This window comes from Molothrus aeneus, chromosome 6, assembly GCF_037042795.1.
Source record: "Molothrus aeneus isolate 106 chromosome 6, BPBGC_Maene_1.0, whole genome shotgun sequence".
Lineage (NCBI taxonomy): Eukaryota > Metazoa > Chordata > Aves > Passeriformes > Icteridae > Molothrus > Molothrus aeneus.
The window spans coordinates 47,573,142-47,592,082 of record NC_089651.1 but is presented as its reverse complement, the minus strand read 5'-3'; the positions used below and the strand labels follow the sequence as shown (position 1 = coordinate 47,592,082).

Below are 18,941 nucleotides of genomic sequence, written 5' to 3'. Positions count from 1 at the left end.
TGCCTTCCCTTAGATTATACATTTCCAAATATATCATGAGAAGCAGGACTCTTGTCAGCTTTGTACATATAATTATTTTAATAAAATAGTAAAAGTCCATATTAGTAACATTTAGTGTCTGCACTTCCTTGTACACCGTATAGACCTGCTAGAAATTTGTTAAGCATAACAAAAGTATTTGCAGCTCCATTTCAGTGCATTAATGCCTTACATTTTAACAGCATTTAACAGCATTAACTAAAGAATACAAACTGCTAAACTGACACACTCCTCCATCTAAAGTCACTACTTAGTTTTTTTTAAACTAATTTTAAGTTACTCTAAATACTCCTCACTGGAATTTCATACATCATTTCCCTATTTTAATATCAATATTTTCCTTTCTCCAGTAAAGTTTCCTCTCTCAAGCAAACACTTGAAAGACAATAAAGACTGAAGAAGCACAAAGGAAGTCAGAAGCACAGACTAAATCCCAACTATTTCAAACACTGAAATTAAATGCAGTAAGTATATCAAAGAAAATTGTTCTTTACAGTTCCATTCACTTGCCATACATTTAGGTGTTCCCTGTAACAAATTTCAAATTGAAGTGTAAATTTTTCTGTGGACAGTGTCTTGTTAAGACCACTCACCTTGTAGAGAATAACAAGCAAAGCCTTTAACCATATCTGCCGAATGTGAGGCTTGAGGGACCAGAGGGAGCAGCGAGGAGGCTGCTGAAAGTAATGCCTTAGCTGAGGACAAGTGCAATATTTCAACACCTGCACCACCAAGGGAAGAAGGTGCTTTCCCAGGTTGATGTTATAGTCCATCACCTGAAAAGAACACAGGAGTTACCTCACCAAAATCAAATCCACTGATGTTAAAAAACAAAATAATTAATACAGTTGAGGTATTAGGTAAGTGAAAGGAAATCAGTGGTTTTAAGGAAATCTCACTACCATTCAGAAGCTTTTTGCCAGCTTGCCATCTTCTCATTTTAGCCAGATAGGCAGAATGAAACAAAGAAAATGCGTTCTGAAAGCCTTTCATCCAGCACAGTTTAAATTTTAAGATACACTGGCAAGTTCATAAAATATATTATGCTGAAATAGCCTTGTATTATGGCACAAGCTGATCATGCTTCAATACACAAAACCATATCATGTATATCCCATGTTTAACAGGATGTACCTGTGAGTTTTGGGGATTGGGTAGTTTGGTTATTTGGGAGTTTTGTATTAACATTTTAACATTGTACTGGCAGTTTTCTTTTTTTTTTTCCTCAATAAGCTTGCAACATTAGGCCTTAGGATTTTTTAAGCCCTGGGTTCTAGAATCAGGTAATGACTTTAAGTTCCCACTCTCCACCAAAGGTAAGAGTGCCCACTATGTTATGCAGGAGGTTTATGCACATAAATCCTAAAGGATCTGAGAATAAAGCCAATGAAAATTATCTTGCTCTAAATAAAATGCTCATCAATCTTAAGAGGTGGTGTTGCTGTGGACAGGTTGCTGTGATTACTGTTGGTCACATGCCTTGTCTCCATCATGATCTTTGAAGAGCATCATGCTATTTGGGGCCAGTGGTTTGAATCCTAGGAGTGATTCAGAAGTGCAGTGAAGCCATATGTTCCCACTACCCTGGCACAACTGTGTTTCACTTGAAACTGCAATGCCATTTTTCATCATCTTCCTATCAGTCTTCCAACAAGAGCTATTTTTAAAATCACACACGCTGAAATCAGCAGTTAAACTAGACCATAACAAGGCTCCACAAAGCCCTGGTGTCTGATGCTGCCCTATGCTGGTTGACACCTGGGAAGGTGCAGCAACAAGGCAAGGCAGCTCCAGCACAACTCCCAAGATCTAACATGCCCCTGCAGTTTCAGTGGACTTACTGAATTTATCAGCAGCTCTCTACATCTAAACAGACAGTCTATGCTTCTTTTGTTTTGTTTTTATTAGAACAAGCAGAAGAGACTAATTTACAAACACTAAACTCGTGGTCTCAAGTTCTCTCCTGAACAAGCCAACTAGATGTTTTGCCCTGTAAAATTCTCCAGTTTGATGTGCAGCTGTCTCAAATACTCGTGTAGAGCTAAATAGATGAATCCCGTGTCTATCCATGTAGGGTGATCCAGTCGAATATATGATTTATAATCACCAAATTCGGTTCTAACCCGTAATGCCGCGTTCCCCCAGGGAGCGAGAGTTACACAGCATGGGTACGAGAAGCTCATCCATAGAAAGGAGGCAGAGCGCTGCCTTATGGAGCACATTCCGAAACGCAAACATGCCTGCTGCTGAGCAGAGCCATTTTCCAAGCTGCCGTAGTAAAATAAGGAATGAAGGAATAAAGGAACAGAGGAATAAAGGAATAAAAAGAAATAAAAAACGAATAGAGGCCGCGGGAGAGGCGGAGCGGAGCCCGCGCCGGGACAACGCGCTGCGCAACAGCGCCACCGCGCGGGCAAACAGCGCCTCTGCAGAGCAACCCGGGCTTTCGGAGCCCGGAACACTCGGAGTTCACGGTGAAAAATACTGAGACTTTTGGGTTTTCGTTTGTTTTGGTTTTTTTTTAATTGACCTGTCCACTCGAACCAAGCTTGGAATCAAAACCAGCGAAACAGCAAGCAAACTTAATCCTAACCTTCGTGGAGCACACGGGGCAAAGCAAGTTGTTGAAGATTGCAATGCAAAATGTTTTTAATTACCATCTGTATGGCAGATTATCTTTGTCAAGTGGGCAGTTTGTCTTATCTCCCTCTTTGAGTGACCACATTCACACCTCCCTCGGGAGGGGACATCTGCTGATAAAAGACTATTGAATGTCACTGCATGCCTGGTAAGAACTACAGCATCCCATTGTGAGATGCTCCACCCAGAGGCTACCCAGATATAAGCCAGAGGTTTTTGAGAGCAGCATGGATTTCTCCACGGGATTCCCCAGAGAAACAGCAGCAGTCTCTTCTTCCACTGGGTCTTCAGAGAAAGAATACATCCTTCTCTACAGGACCCCCATTTCTCCAACAGAACCAAACCTGATACTTCAGGAGGACAGCAGCCACATTTCCAATTGGACTGCCACCAACACCCTGACCCAGAGGGTGTCAGGTTGGGTTCTGACTCTGTCAGTGTTGTTCTAGTGTACTGCATTGTTTATTTTATCCTTTTATTTTTTTTCCTTTCCCTGTTAAAGAACTGTTATTTCCTGCTCCCATATTTTTGCCTGAGAGCCCCTTAATTTAAAATTTATAGCAATTCGGAGGGGTGGGGAGGGTTTACATTCTCCATTTCAGGGGAGGTTCCTGCCTTCCTTAGCAGGCTCCTGTCTTTCCAAACCAAGACACAAGTATTTATGGCTTGGGAAAGAAGAGCAACTGAAATAGATCTCTTAAGAGCTCAGTACTAAGTTTTCATTCTGTAAACACATCTTCAGATTGCAAACAGCATTTCTCTTGCAGGAAAGGTGATTCCAAACACAAAGCAGCCCTACAGCTAAGAAAAGAATTCTTCCAAAATACAAATTAAAGTTGATGTGGGCTGCAAGGAGAAAAACCCTGGACTACTGAATCTCTCAAATTCCTTTTGACATCAGAGGAACCAGGATTCAGTTATAAAGATTTAAACACAAATGGCAAATTTGGCTCACACAAGACATTTTAAAGGTGGAAGAAAAAGGCAGGGGCGGATATTTACAGTTGCAGTAAGGAGTACTTCTGGAAATCAGTCCAATTACAATCACTGAAATTTGGGCTTCCAAACTTGGAAAACACTTGGAAAACAAATGTGGAAGATGCTGTCCTGATCTGAACTGTCACTTCCAGACTCTCAGTACAAGAGCAACAGGTCTGAATCTGCTTTTACACTCTTTAATTTAAAACTGCACAAACAAAAGATGATTAACACAGAGCTCTGGGACAACGGAACCCAATGCATTTGCAGCTACGCAGTTTTCATTAACATCCTCTATTCTGCTTCCTGAAATATGAGTACCTGACATCTCCCCAGCTGTGAAAGTTTATCCAACTATCAACATCACATTTAACTCTGAAAAATCACTGATTCCAATGCATGAACCAGAAAATCTTGGTAAGATCTGCAGATCCAGAAGAGACAAGGATAGCTTTGAGCAATGTTTGAATGTTACAGGGGACATCTGAAAACACAACCCTCTTTGTCCCCTAAGGTAATCCTTTATGAGAGACTGTGAAAAGGAAAAGGTACTGAAGTGATGATGATGCTCCACTGCAAATAAGAATATTCTGCAAGTGCAAAACATTTTTCAGACCACTACCACCCACTACTCTATCAGTGGGAATTAACTGAGCTTTAGAAAAGCCTTGTGACGTAGAAAATTATGGTCCTCCTTACAAGATGGAGAAAGAAGGCACAAGCAAGGATGTGCTTGGTCATTTATCACAGAAATGTAGCAAAAGTTCATAATGGCAATAGCATTCCCTAGGAAAGGGAGAACAGGAAGTCCTGGTGCACTGTAAGGAAGAAAAATGAGCCTCCTGCAAAGTGAAGAATGTTGAAGAGTTCACAGACCGTGAACTCTTCCGTAGGGAAACTCTTCTTCCGTAGGGAAACAAAACAAGAACAGGTCCTCCTGAAGAATAAAGGAGGAAATATTCATGAGGAAAGTAAGGCATTCAAAGGCTAGTGAAAGAAGGCAGAGGTTAGAAGCAGTCTCTAATTTCTCATACAGTGGTAGTATTTTCATGCCTCCATGCACACAAAACTACAATCTCTTTACCAGTGATGCAGAAACTTTAGACTACCGGTGGAAAGAAATTCCTTCACAAGCTGAAAATATGTTAAAGTTTTAAGTAGGATTGTTGAGATATTGGGACACAAGACAGACGATGGACTTTGGACCTGGTTAGCATAAGAGACTTGATAATAGGATACCTTGGCAAGAGCAAACAGAACTTTGAGGATTAAAAGAAGACTTAATCAGACTGGTTGACCAGAAAAAGAAAATTTCATTAAACTCTGCAACCAAGAGATGTTGTAATAGGCATAAGTTTGTGATTTTAAGCTAATAATTGTAGTAAATGTTAGTAGTCTTCTTAAAACAGTAAATAAGCATTGGTAGTGCACAATAAACTCAGATCCTGATCACCTGTCAGTCTTGCCTGTCTCTCTTCATCGCCGACATAGGATTACCTCATTCAGCCATTATTTTGCTACAAACAAGGCTGTGCTACCATTATTTCAACAATAGGCAATAAAAAACAGCAGCAAAAGCTAGTAAGTGCCTTCACCTACTTGTGCTATTCCAGCAATAAAGGCGTTAAAGCAGGTTGAGACGCGCATTTTTTGGGGTGCAATCATGAAGCATCCTTCCTGCTGATCGTAGCCAAGCAGGACGTACAGATGGCGCTTGACCGTGTTGAAAGCTTTGGCGCTGCTGATGTCCGACTCTGCACTGCTCTCATCCTTTGCCATGAACTTCATCAGCACTGTGATCAGCTGGTGGACAGTCTGGTGGTCAATCCCAGCATCCTCTGGCAGCAGGTCTTTTATTGTATTATCGTTCTCTGGGGAAGGTTGTCCTATGGGCACAAGAGACATTGGTATCAGACAGTGTAGAACACTGTGTAAACTCTGTAAATCCAAGAAACACGGTATAGAGCACACCAGAATTTTTTTCCAGAGTTCACTGTTCCATTTCTGCCCAAATACAGCCAGTGAAATTGCAGGAGACAGGCATGCACTTCTGAGGACATTGCTCCTTTGTAGCCTCAGGTCCAACAGGACAGAAACACCACTGTGTCACTCAACTCCATTTCTCAGCTTTCCCATACTTAGTGGAGCACCTTATTTCCCATCCCAGTGCATTTCTGCCAAATTGAATATTATTATTCTTCCACATCCATCAAATCCCAATGCCACCAAATTCTCATCTGGTATGGTTATCAGTCTTTTCTCAGTTAACATGAACAGACATTAGTCTTTGTAAGTGGAAAATGTACAAAATGGCCAGGCTAGGAAATATGAAAAATTGTACCAAATAATGATTAAACGAAGAATGAAGACTTCCCCTATTAGTACATATCTGTATTTCTCTTAGATAACTTGTAGTACTGCAAATAACTTGTAAATAAAGAGTGTTATTTTAATATTCTAATTTTCCCATATTCTCAACGTGATATGCTGTTCTGACAAAGGACTTCTTTGCTGGTACAACTGCATCTGTCTTAGGTTCTTCACTAGAAAAAATGCAATGTCTGTAATTTTTTAAAATAGTTTTAAAGTGTGTTGCATTTGTATTCATGGGTGAACAGAGATTTGTTTGGCTGTTTTGCAAAGCATGGGAGATGGTTATCATTTCTATGACAGGTGAAAATTAAAACTGTGCAGGGGGCAGGAATTTTCAGATCCACTTCTATTAAGAATCACTTTGCTTTATTGGTCTTATTTGGGTTAGAAGAAATAATGAACTTTATGTTATACAACATTTTTTGTTCCAGTTTTCACTGGGATTTTTAACTTAAAAACCCTCCTTCAAAATGGAAATTCTCTACCCAAGCATTTGCTGGACCGAGATTTGCAGATACAAAAAGAAAACAATGAAGTCTGAGATAATTAGAATCAGAAATAAAGCAAAACCATTTTCAGAAGTACTTCAAAAATGTACACAGAAAGTAATCTTAGCTTCATGGACATAAACTGAGAAATAATATTTGATTCTTATATAATATTACACCCAGGTTAAAATTTTCCATGGAATTATATCATAAAGACACAATTTTCATAAGGATGATATCTGACTGTATTATTCAGCCCTATTTACTTTCATCTCTATAACATGTTGTGAGATTTTCAATAAAATAAAGAAGGAGATAAAATAAAACAAATGAAAAGATCATTGGGCTCTAAATAAATACTGGTTCTCCAAAGAGAATTCAAAGAGTAATTAATCTCCAAAGATTAAACCATTTTATTTTCACTTGAACAATATAATTTAGAAGCTCAGTGATAAAACATTCAATTTCAAAATTGTTTCATAACTCTAACAACGTAACAGACACTTCTCAGGACTTTTCCTGACATTTTACTTTTCCCGAAATATTACTGCACTTTCTGATGCATTAAAGATCTCATTTCTCATACAGTACTCTCAAGGAAAACTATACAGCAGGATAGAGTGAACAGAGCTTCACCCTGGTTTGTTTGTCACAGCTGTACTAAGGATCAAGACTATGGAATGTCACTCACCCTGGTTTTATTTCTGATGTAGGAACCTGTAAAAAAACAGCAATGGAGAACTACTTGTTTAAAACTACAAAAATGGTACAATCCAGTTTAATCAATTGATCTTCAGAGCCTGAAAAACTTCTGCTGTCTGGAATGAGTCTTAGGTTATATCAGGCCTGAACTAAACATTTATTTCATCAACACAAGGTACCGAGTATCCTGTTATCACATGGGGCTGTTTAAATCCAAGCCTGGAATGCAAAACCAAGACAGCTCTGTCTTTACAGTGGCTAGGAATTTTATCTCTTAAAATTCACGTGCATTTGTATGTGCCTGTATAAGGTATACAGATACAGACACCTATCCTCCCCAGCCCTCATCAAAAGCTTCTCACATCACCAAACACACAGCCAGGTAATATACAACCTCCACGCCCTCATTCAATCTAGCCTTACTGCCAAAGATTCATCTCTTTATTCATGTGTCCCTTCACCTTCAAATTACTTTAAGGTATATCACAATGTAACATAAAGCAGCAGATCAGGATTACAGCAGGGTTCATCATCCCAAGTGTGATCCCTATCAGTGAAACTCTCTCACTGACTGTCCAGGATACTGCACAAGACATAGGAACAAACACATGATCCTGGTGTTTAATCCATACAGAATGCACACTGAATTCAGCTTGCATTTGGACTGTGCAAGGATGCCTGTTTTAGATCTAGAAAGAACAGATGAGCATGAAAACTGGTTCATTCAAGGGCTATGAATAAAATACATGTTTTTCTACAACAGATGTACATCCTCCATTTAGGAGTCAGTCAGTTCCCTAGCTGAAACACATAAGCTCAGTACTCCCAACGCAGCATTAAAAACTGAAACAAACCTAAAAAAATTTTTTTTTACAAACATACAAGCTTTTAGGAAGAAATAATAAATATTGGGCAGGAGAAAAGTAATTAGTCTTCTAGTTTCCAAATCATCTGTCATATTCTGAATCATATTATCAGAATTCTCTTGAGACCAGTAGTTACTAGATATCTGAAACATTTTATATACATATTTTAGTGGAAACTTTGTTTTAACCTTAGGTGATGAACTACCTAAGGCTGGAAAGTAAAGTGTAGCAATACCAAAATATATCTGATAAAACCACAATGTGTAACAATGCCTACTGTGACAATGACAGTTCTTATGCAACAAATTCCTTTAAGCCCAGTATTTAGCAGGTGGTTGGCGCTGTTAAATGAAGAACAATCATCCACTGATATACCTGTTTATTGCATCATGATGTCACTTGTTCCCTCTGTGAGCCTGTGACAACCCACACATATGTTCTGTTTATTTCCAGCTCTCACTGGCTAGCACAGCAGGGCTATATCCTGATAATTCAGAAACTCCCCTATTTCATTTCACAGCTTAGTCAGCTCCCACAGTGACAAGGTATCTTTCTTTCAGCTGATCATCAAATAAGTTGATATATTTTGATTAGGAATTTGCATCTGTTGGAAGTATTTCAAGTCTTGAAGACAGAACATGAAAAGATCTGAATCTGACATCTTTTCATTTCCAAATCATCAGCCTACACAGCACTCAGAGCAATAACTGTCAGTAGTCATAATTATTAAGAGATACCTTGGATCCTGCTGTGCTACCTATTCTACAGAAGCCTGACAGAAGGGTGACATCTTCAGAAAATGTCAGTAAATATAAAATAAGGGACTTGAGGTAGCTGTAAGCATGCAGAGTGTAATATACAGTACTGACAGGCAAAAGCATTCTGTCTGCTGTCTTTAAAATCTGAAGGACTCAAAGACCTGACTCAAAACAGGTGACCCATGGGGCCAGTCTAGCAAATATTTACCTGTGGGCAATCAAACACAGGAGGGTGAGGCACTGCTGGCATAGCTGACTGACTCCAAAGTCTAACTTACAACTGGAAGCAGCCTTAAATACAGACTGAGAGCAAAACTTCAATTTACACTTTTTGGAATCATGCTGAGATGTGATTCAGTCTGCCATTTAGACAACTTCCATCTTGTGCAAGTTTATCTCATGATTCAGCAAGAAAGTCAGAGTTAGAGCCTTCCTTTTCCTGTTCCATCAAAACACACCTCCTTTGTCACACCCACCTGGTGTTTGCTCTGGTGTTCCTCCAAGTGCTGGTGCAGACTGCTCATGTCTGGTCAAGCTCACAGCTTCAGGAAAAAAACAAGAGCAACTCTGTTTATTAAGGCAGCACTGACATCTTACACTTAGCATATATTCAGTGCTAGCACATTTATGTTCATTTACTCATGCACTGTTGTCAGGCAGTGAGTGTAACTGCTTGGAACATGTCACTTCTGTGCCCTACAGATTTTGTGCACTATGTTCTATAACTCTAATTTTCTCCATCATTTAATTTTACTGGTACAAGAGTCAGCACACAGGAGTTCCTGTGCAGCATCAGTAATTGGTCATGAAGGATTACCTAAGACTCCCAAAATATTCAGGGGGACTGTGTTGGAAAGAATATATATTGCGGTGTTGGAAAGAAAATTACTGTTTAAGTTAATTGTTCACTAGCACCCAGGTTCAAAAGTTTTGTTAGTTCCTATTATATGGGTAAGAGCAATGTGAGAGGTCCAAATTGAATATAAAGACTAATCTGTGTTTGCAAAATTCTCTAAATGAGAATAGACAAGCTTCATTTCTGCTTGGAAAGGTATCTGCACGGCACTCCAGACAATCCCATGGTTCTCCAGCACTAAGTCCTCCTGTAGAAACCATCAGGAAAGACGTGTTGCATGGACATTGTTTCCTTATCAACAGAATGCTGAATATATTCAAAAACTCATTTGAGCCATTAACAGCTGTTTTTAAGCCATCTAGCATATGCTACATGCACTGATTAATAATTATAATTAATAAATATATAAGTAATTGAGGATTTTTTCCGTAAAATATGTATCTATTTAAGACAAAACTACTGCATATTAGCCACAAGTAAAAATTAAGATCTAGAAAAGACAAACTAGTCTTGGAGCATTTTATTCTGGCCTTTTAAACAGGCACATCTAGACACAATTTTTCTGTGTTCTTTGTCAAACTCACTGACTTGTCATTATCTGAGTAATGCCAAAGCAGCCAGAAACCAATTGGATAAATATTGACAACTTCAATGTGTACCCATCAATGGGATATGATCCATGGGGAGAAGACAGAGGTGTGTCACAAAAACATAAATAGGTACTCAACGAATTTTGGTGGTTAGGGTTTCGGGAAGGGAGAGCGCTCTCTTGGACTCGGCGGGTCCCTTGACGCTGTCCCGCAGGGAGCGCACGCTCTTCTGGCGGTTACGCGCGAAACGAGCCCTCTTGATCTTCCACATTGCCGCATCACTGAGGTTGGCCACGTTTGTCCTGACAGCAGTGATAGCTTTGCAAATGCAATGGACCAAGTTAGGATTCATTCCACACCATGGGGAGGTCCTATTGCTGCCAAGTGCCAAATGCAACTGGGCCCCAGGTCCCACTCGAGCCAAGAAAGTTTCAAATGGGCCCATGGGGTCCATCTGCAAGGTACTCATTTGCATGCTCTCATTCTAAAAACTATACAACCCCAAGAGGCATAACTGTGATTATGCTGGTCAAAAACAGATTCTTGAAGCCAAAAACTGAATTTCAAGCTAAGAGAATACTGAGGCGCCCCCTATTTAAAAGGGCAGAAATCTCACAAGTATGGATCACATTTAGTGTACTCATACCTAACCATGGCCCCTAGTTTTGCCTTACTAACCTCCTGTTCTACCTGCACCTACCATCCTGATTTTGATTTCAAAAAACCTGTGAGTGTTGATTATGGAGTTACAGTGGTGTTATCAGCAGTATCACTGCATGTTTTAATGGGATCACCAATACTTTTCCACACTCATATCTATAGTGCACTGGAACCCTTTGAGTTTAATCATCTGAGTGACTGAAGTCAGTGAGCCCATCCTTTGCATCACCCATCTCTTTGAAATGGCAAAAAAAAGGTTCAAAAGAAATCTGAACATTTTCTTGTGCTTATTTTAAATGACGCAAAAATATTCCTATTTCAAGATATTGCCCTACCTTTGCAGCCAGAAGTGTTAGAAACTAGTGGCAAGACACCCTCCTCAGGCCACAGCAGCAGTTCCCAGCATTGGGTCAAGCTACTCACACATGAAGAAAATATCTTTGCAGTTCCACCCTTCTCCTGTGGAGCAGTCACAGCACCTAGGCTTTTTTAGGCACTGGGCTCCATGCAAATGTAGAAGGAAGCATTAAGCTGCTGAGGGAACATGCACTGTTCAGACAGCTGTTCCCATCTCCTCCAGGAAATGGAAACAGATCTGACTCACAGGCCACCACTTGGGTTAGGAAGTCTTCAATTATTCAGCATTCTAAAAATTTATACATGAATTAATTTTTGGTGCCTGTCTAGTGAAAGGAAGATTTGGTTTCTCATTAAGAAACCAAGTATGAACAGGACAAACATTTTAAAACATTTGTCACTGCAAAGATAGTTAACTGAGCACTGGCTCTAGGATTCCATGTATCTCTTATGCTGTGCTTTTCAGAGGGTCAAACAGCTCCTAGGGCTGACTTTGTACAGATCACCACAGGACAGGGCTGGGCATGATCTGGGACTTGAAGAACAGCAAATGTGACAGCATTAGAACTTCTGCAATAGAACAAGGGGGTTAATGTGGGCTGCAGGTGATCATAGAACCAGACCACAGTTCAACCAAGGCTGGCAATCACATCCTAGTGAGAGCAAAACACAACACCCAAAGGTGCAGCAGAATACAGCCTCATCGGTATTCAGGAAGTAAAAAATGCTTACTTTATTTTATTTTGGCCTGAAAGATTACTTAATTTCAGAGAATTTATGTACATGAGACCTGCAACTCCCTCAGTCTCTTGCAAGCAGCTAAAATTCCAGAAGCTGGTAAAAAGTGATCAGATTGATTTGAAATATGCTTACTTGTTGGGAAAGGAAATTCTTTGTTGCAGTCCAGGTGAAGCTGAGCCTCCAAACTCAGAGTTTCAAAGCGATTCACAAAGAACTCCCAGCTCAAAGCTGGGATATCTGCTTTTAGAAAATGAAGCAGCAAAAGCTTACTAAGAATTGTGGGCCTATCCTTGACAACTGTGTCAAACTGGAAATCAAGGCAGAGGCAGAGACCCTATAGAGGGAAACAAAGAAAACAACACATAACTGAGATATGAGATATCTCTTAAGGATTTTTTAAATAAAGGAAGGTCAGAGCTCATAACTTCTCCTGTCAGTTAATATAGGACCAAGGTTTAGCTCCTTTTTCTACCAAGTTCTTTAAATCAGAACTAATGCTACTGATATCAGACAGAGAGGAAGGTAAGTAAAGAGATAAATAAGCACCATATTTTGAATACAGAATTTTCTAAGATTTTGAGAAATACAAAGGTACAGGCAAAGTTCTATAATACTGCATCTTTTGTACACAATATCAAAGTGGTTTGTTCACACTCCCTATCTGAGAAAAATACTACATTTATGTAACTGAATCAAGCCCTTAATTACAAAAAGAATGAATCACCAAGGTTAAACAGGGGAAGAAAGATTACATTGTGAAGTGTATCAGAGGCACTTTGCCTGAAAATTCTTCTGTACATTTTCTGCACTAGAATTTTGTCTGGACTGTCAAGATTTAAGTTTGATAAGAAAGCCCACATATTGAATATGAAAGTAGAGTACACTGGTCTCATTGAACCCAAGTTCAGTAATAGTGTCATTGAACTCAATTTCCCTGGAAATTATTTTGAAAAGGTACCAAAGGGAATTAAACTAGCAAGCATTAACAGCATTTTGTAGGCAGTAACCCTGAGCTCTTTAAAATACATATTCATTCTATTCTCCACAAAACTAGAACTGAATTGTTCTATGAGATTTATTTTTTTATCTTGCTTTTCTCGCTTAGGTATCTGTTTAGATTTAATCATGTGAATCCTGACTGGCAGGCTCTCTGACATTCATAAAATTACATGTCTAAGTGAGTCTTGAAAAGATCAAGACCATGTTTGGTTTTGCTCAAATATATTTTCTCACTGTGAGCTCAGCAGGGTTTCATAAGACTTAAAAATTTATTTTTTTAATTGAAAAATACCAAATTATCTTCAAATAATAAAAAAAAAATTACAGTTTTCTACAATAGCAGTTCAAACACAATAATCCTCTGCAGCCATCAAAGTATTTATGGTTGGACTTGGATCCTAAAAATTATTTTTTCCATGATTCCAAGTTGGGGTAGGGCAGTATCATTTCCCCTGGTTATTTTGTGCATATGTCAAGTACCAAGACCAATAATGCTTGCCTAAAGAGGCATTAGCAGTGACTGTGATGCTGTACATCTGACCTCCAGGTGAAAAGGCAGCTTCCCACTGGAATATATTTTTTCCCATGTAGCACACCCACCTGTAAAGCTGGCCTCTTTATGGTGTCAAGTAATAGTCCAGCTCTTGTAGCCACTGCTGGGTTGACATCTTCCACAGCAGTCAGGAAACAGCAGAATGCATGAGCCAAAGAGTACTTCAGTAGGTGGTTTTTTGTCACAGAGTGAATGTCCAAAAATCTGCACAACACAGCCACTTTCTCAACTGTAGCAGCGAGACAAGAGGCATATTCATTTAGGCAATGGTTTATGTACTGATTAATAAACAGATTAATACAAAGAAATATGCACAGCTGAGAAAGTAACAATGAAAAATAGCTAGAAAGAGCTATAATTTTGATTCTTATCCAAAATGTCTCATCTTCCCCTTTATTTTACTGCACACTGTTTTGCCATAGTTTAGCACTGAACTATCTCCAAAACTCTCCAAAGCAGCATAAAGTTCATAATCTGTTATATGTCTTCTCAGTTACTGCAGAGAAAGCTCTACTTCTTCAGAGAAGAAACAAAGAGAAAACAGAGTACATTTCTCAGGCCTACCTGCTTCAAATCTCATCTTCCAGTCTTTACTGTTGAAATTGCTGTTTATGATTGTCCAGAAAATGTCAGCTCCATGAGGAAGTGAAAGTGCATGAAGAAGAAGTGGGACTGCCAGGGAAGAAAGCTGAGAAAATTCAGACTTCACAACTCCCCACAAGCTGGGAAGACAAAAAAGAGCAAGGCTGCTTATAAAGACACTCCCTTGATATCCTTTCTTCTAAATGTAAAGAACTTTCCATGAAAATCTCTATGAGCCATGCTGGGCATTTATGTGAATACCACAGAATGGATTGTAGTAAAAACAAAGTAGGAAAACAGAGCTACTTGCAAATCTTCAACTACAGCATTTTTTATTGAAAATCCAGGTTCAAATATTCCTCACTTTGAAATATTTAATTTTGAAAGTTTTGCCTAGTTCAAGACAAGTGCCATGGAACATAGTCTATGCTACGAATTAGGAGTTTCAGCATGACCAGCTTTCAGCATGACCACATAAGCCACATGAACTGTCTTGACACCAAAAATCATGTGCATCCACAAGTAACTAAGAAGTTGGATATTCACAATTTGCTGGTATAGATTCAGGACAGATTCTCTAGGCTGCTAAAACCCTCAGTCTTGGGAGATACTCAGTGAAATTGATACAGAGCAGCTGTTAAGTGCTGACAAACAGTATTTCAGAAGATCCTATGCTGATGTTTACTCAGCTAGTTTTCTTCAGAAGTCCCTTTCTCCAAAGAGAATCTTAAAAGGCACAGATTTCAATCCAATTCACTCTAAGTGAATGAACTTCCTGTCCCTCATAAAAATAATTTGAAATACTATTGTTGTCTCAGCTTTAATGCTAAGGCCCTATAAACTGTGTGCCTGCCTTCATGACATCCTTTATTTTACTTTGTAGATTCCAGGAAGATACATCAGTCTCAGGTAAGGTTATTGAATATAAGAGAGTCTGACTCATTGCAAAAGAGGTGGTTCACAATGGAGTAGCCATGATGGACACTGCAGGGTTACCTTGACTTCATTTACATCTTAATTAGCCCGTGCAATAACTTTTATACAGGTTTCTTAATCTTTCCACACTTCTCTACCACTCTTGTTAATTTCCCATAGTAAACCTGAAAATTCTTTGACACTAAGGAAAATGTATACCTGGAGAACCAATGAAGCATAAAGACAAAATGTGCAATAATAACTCACCTTGCAATCAACATGTGATCTTGAATATAGGCAAGAAATTGTGGATGGTCTTTTCTTGCTATATATAGGCATTCCCCATGAAGACACAGGATCTTCAGACAATTCAGCATGTTAAAAAGAATGTCTGGTTCTTCAAACCTTGACATTTCCTGCGTAAACAGATGTTTCTCTCTCAACACAATGACATCACCAGCAATACAAACTGAACTAACAAGTAATCAATGTTACCTGCAATATAGTGTATATGAGCTTCAAGGTAACTGGAAGTTGCTGATAACAAAACTTCCTTTCTGTGTCATTCTTTATTGCTGTTAAAAATGTAAGTTACAGACAATATCAAAATTCTTTTATCTATGAATTCAAAATGAAACTAAAGAATGTTAAGATGATGAGAGATAAATTAATTCTAGGCACATTAACCCTGCAGTCAGCAAAGTTAGCATAGCATGGAATATGGCATCTAATGTTTTTGCTACTTTATATGTTCAAAAAGCCAAGACTTTTTTTAACACCTTTGGGAGACAGTCACACTTGCTATCAACTTATTTACAGCCTATTCAATTAATATGTTGAAAGAATTAAATGCATGATAAAAAAAGTGATTGTGCACTGTTGAACTTGAAAGACTGCCTGTATTGTATATGAGTATAAGCATTTCTTTTAAAGCCTTACTGCAATAACCTTTTCAGCCTCTACCTACCAGCATTTTCTGTGGTCTCTGTGTGATTTCCTGGGTTTTCTCCATGCTTTGGTGCTGATTTGTCTTCCTCTTCTCCTTCAGTTCCTATAATAAACTCAGGTCTAGTATACAGAAGACTATCCTCGAGGTTATCTGTGGGCTCCTTTAAGAATATAATAAGTTAAATTCATTTCTTGATGTTACCTACATACATGAGGCCATATCCTGCTGACTAAGCTACATTTGGTGTGACAAACTGAGCTCAAATGAGGCATTCTTTGTTTAGTTCCATGTACATTTATGCACTCAAATCACCTGCATATCTAATATTTTGCATCAGCAAACGTATACTGACAAAAAAAGTGTGTTTCTGACATTAATTTAACAGAAACTGTATATGCATATTGGAGCTGAGATGGATTCAATCAAAGGGCCAATACTTCACCAAGTCTGTCATCCTTGCCTGAAAGGAGTAACAGACAGGAGCAGGGTGTTTCCTGCACTAGAGGCTTAGGGGCAGGACCTATCTCAGCCACTTTTACATTGAAAACTGTAAACTCCAGGCTGGAGGTACTTCTGCCTGTGGCAAGGAGCACAGGATTTAAGGTTCCCATTGTGATGTTTATGTTGGAAATTTCAGGGTGAAGTCTGGAAGTGTCCCAGCACCCCAAAGACTGCACTACTCGCTAATTCTCTCTTGAGATGAGAATCTGTACTGGAGGGGCATGAGATCATTTTTCTAGGACAAATACTATACTGAATACTATGTGCAAAATATCTACTTCTAGCATACACATCAAATGAAATTCTGAAAATTTGACACATAAAAAGGCATCACTATTCCCTCCATGGGAGGAAAAAAACGAATAGAAATCTGCTACTAACACACCACAACAAATGAGCATCAGAATAAATGGAATTATGCCTTCTTCTCAACTACCAGATGGAACAGTTACATATAATAGATATCCAGCTTAAAATAAATTCATCAGACCACCACCACAGGAAATTCTCCAACTCTTCTGCAAAGCCACAGAAAATTTTAATGATGACTAGTGACTGGAGAGTACATATCTGGGTCTGATAAAGCTGGGTACTCAACCTGAAGTAGAACAATTTTTCCCACAGTTCTCAGCATTTCAAACAGTCAAGCTCCAATTTGTTTACTTGACAACTGCTTCACTCAAAATCATTTATCATTTCAAAGTATCCACTCCTTGCTTTTATCAAAAGGTAAGTATTAACACTTTACTTTTTTTTTTGAGACACAGTAGGATTGAAGTGATGCATGTCCAAAGTGAAAAAGTACTTCAGTGTTCATGGGGGAAGAGTTCAAGATGGATTAATATTGCCATCTTCCCTGGGTTCTTTGAATCAATTCAAACTTAGGAAATTTTACAGTTCAATGGCATTTTGCTTTAACCTCCCGAATCCTTCATGCCAAAAGCCAGTGCAGCTTTGCTCCCTGAGCACAATGGAATGAGAATAGTGAAGGAGTTTCAGCACACCAATAATACAGACCCTTTCCTGCTCTACTTACCACAAGCCTGATTTCTTCCTTTGGAGCAAGCTGTTCCAGCAGCTCAAAACCCAGCTGGTAACACAGAATGCTGGACTGGCACAGACCACATTCAACTGATTTTTCATCTTTCTGACAGGTGTGAGAACCACCCCAGGGTGCCTGAAACACATTGTTTATGATGGATATTATATCTTTTGAGATGCTGTTCTCTAAGCCCAAAGTGACACCATCATCCTGGAGTTCCATCTGAAAAAAAGTGAAAAGAGTAAGGATTTATTATTAATTTAAAAGGCAGAGTACAAACTGTCTGCCTCTTCCTACATTTCTGCTAGTTTTATATTACAGTACTGGGAAGAATCTGAGAATTCTTAATGTAAGAATTCTGTAACTCACTATTTATAATTGCCACTGGTGTTGAGGCCCAAGCTCAAACAGCTAGAGTAAATAGACAATTTCAAGCACAGAATTAATCCATTAATTTTACCTGGAGACTGTAATCCAAAACAAGTGTCCTTGGATTCATAATGTAGAAACTTAGCTATCCAAAAATTGATAACCTAAGTTTATCAACAAATCTCTGCTTCTAGTCTGTAAAAACAAACAAAGTTCCAAGGAAAAGTTCCTTTCACTAGTGTCAGGTTAGTATCTAACCTGAATGTGGAGCCATCTGACTTCTTTGAACATTAACCTATAATTTCTATAGAGATAAAGACAGATGGCAGCTGTACTGGGATTTAAATGCCTTACACTTCATGCCAGGCCCCAGCAGAAAGAGAATCAATACAGGATCAAAAGAATCAGTGCCAGGCTCTAAAGAGAATCAATAAAGGAGAGCCAAAAGTATATTAAAAAAAATACAGAACTTCAGCATTCCTTCCATGTGGATGTTTTTCTTCTGCAAGTACCTGCTTCAGGATTAGATCAAACATCAGAATGAAGCAATTAAGATTCATTTCCTCATCTTCACACTCAAAATCAATAGTTTTTCCACTAGGATGTCCAAAATTCTTGAAAGGGCTGTGAAAAGGACTACGTATTGGGCTCCGAAATGGGCTCTGGAAGGGGCTTGGGAAAGGACTGAGCATGTTGTGCTGAACTCTGCGCCCAGGGTCAGAAGCAACGCTCACCTGAAAACATAAAAAATCAACATGTCCAAATGACTGTTAGACATGTAAGCAATCTCATTCTATAAGAAAATGCCAAAAATAGCAAGAACTCTTGACAGCCTTGCCACTCCCTTGTGTAGCTTTTTTGCCAAACATACATGTGTCCCTTATTAACACCACTGAATGATAAGATACACTGGAAGTACAGGAACCATATTTTGCCCAGATGATAAATTCTCTCAAGCTAAGTAGCTGACATCCATTATGTAA

General features: G+C 38.9%; 1 protein-coding gene across 3 annotated transcripts in view; it reads right to left on the bottom strand.

The window, feature by feature from the left end:
- The window catches only part of UNC79 (unc-79 homolog, NALCN channel complex subunit), a 109,366-nt gene that overhangs the window by 53,439 nt on the left and 36,986 nt on the right, over positions 1–18,941 (bottom strand). For all 3 annotated transcript variants that reach the window (XM_066551339.1, XM_066551340.1, XM_066551338.1), the window contains 12 exons: positions 18,471–18,692; positions 17,584–17,811; positions 16,065–16,206; positions 15,593–15,672; positions 15,365–15,513; positions 14,165–14,322; positions 13,648–13,829; positions 12,181–12,382; positions 10,429–10,608; positions 9,321–9,386; positions 5,257–5,543; positions 633–815 (listed from right to left, as the gene is read on the bottom strand). In XM_066551339.1, the coding sequence (XP_066407436.1) occupies positions 633–815; positions 5,257–5,543; positions 9,321–9,386; positions 10,429–10,608; positions 12,181–12,382; positions 13,648–13,829; positions 14,165–14,322; positions 15,365–15,513; positions 15,593–15,672; positions 16,065–16,206; positions 17,584–17,811; positions 18,471–18,692 (2,079 nt within the window). The remainder of the gene's footprint in view (positions 1–632; positions 816–5,256; positions 5,544–9,320; positions 9,387–10,428; positions 10,609–12,180; positions 12,383–13,647; positions 13,830–14,164; positions 14,323–15,364; positions 15,514–15,592; positions 15,673–16,064; positions 16,207–17,583; positions 17,812–18,470; positions 18,693–18,941) is intronic.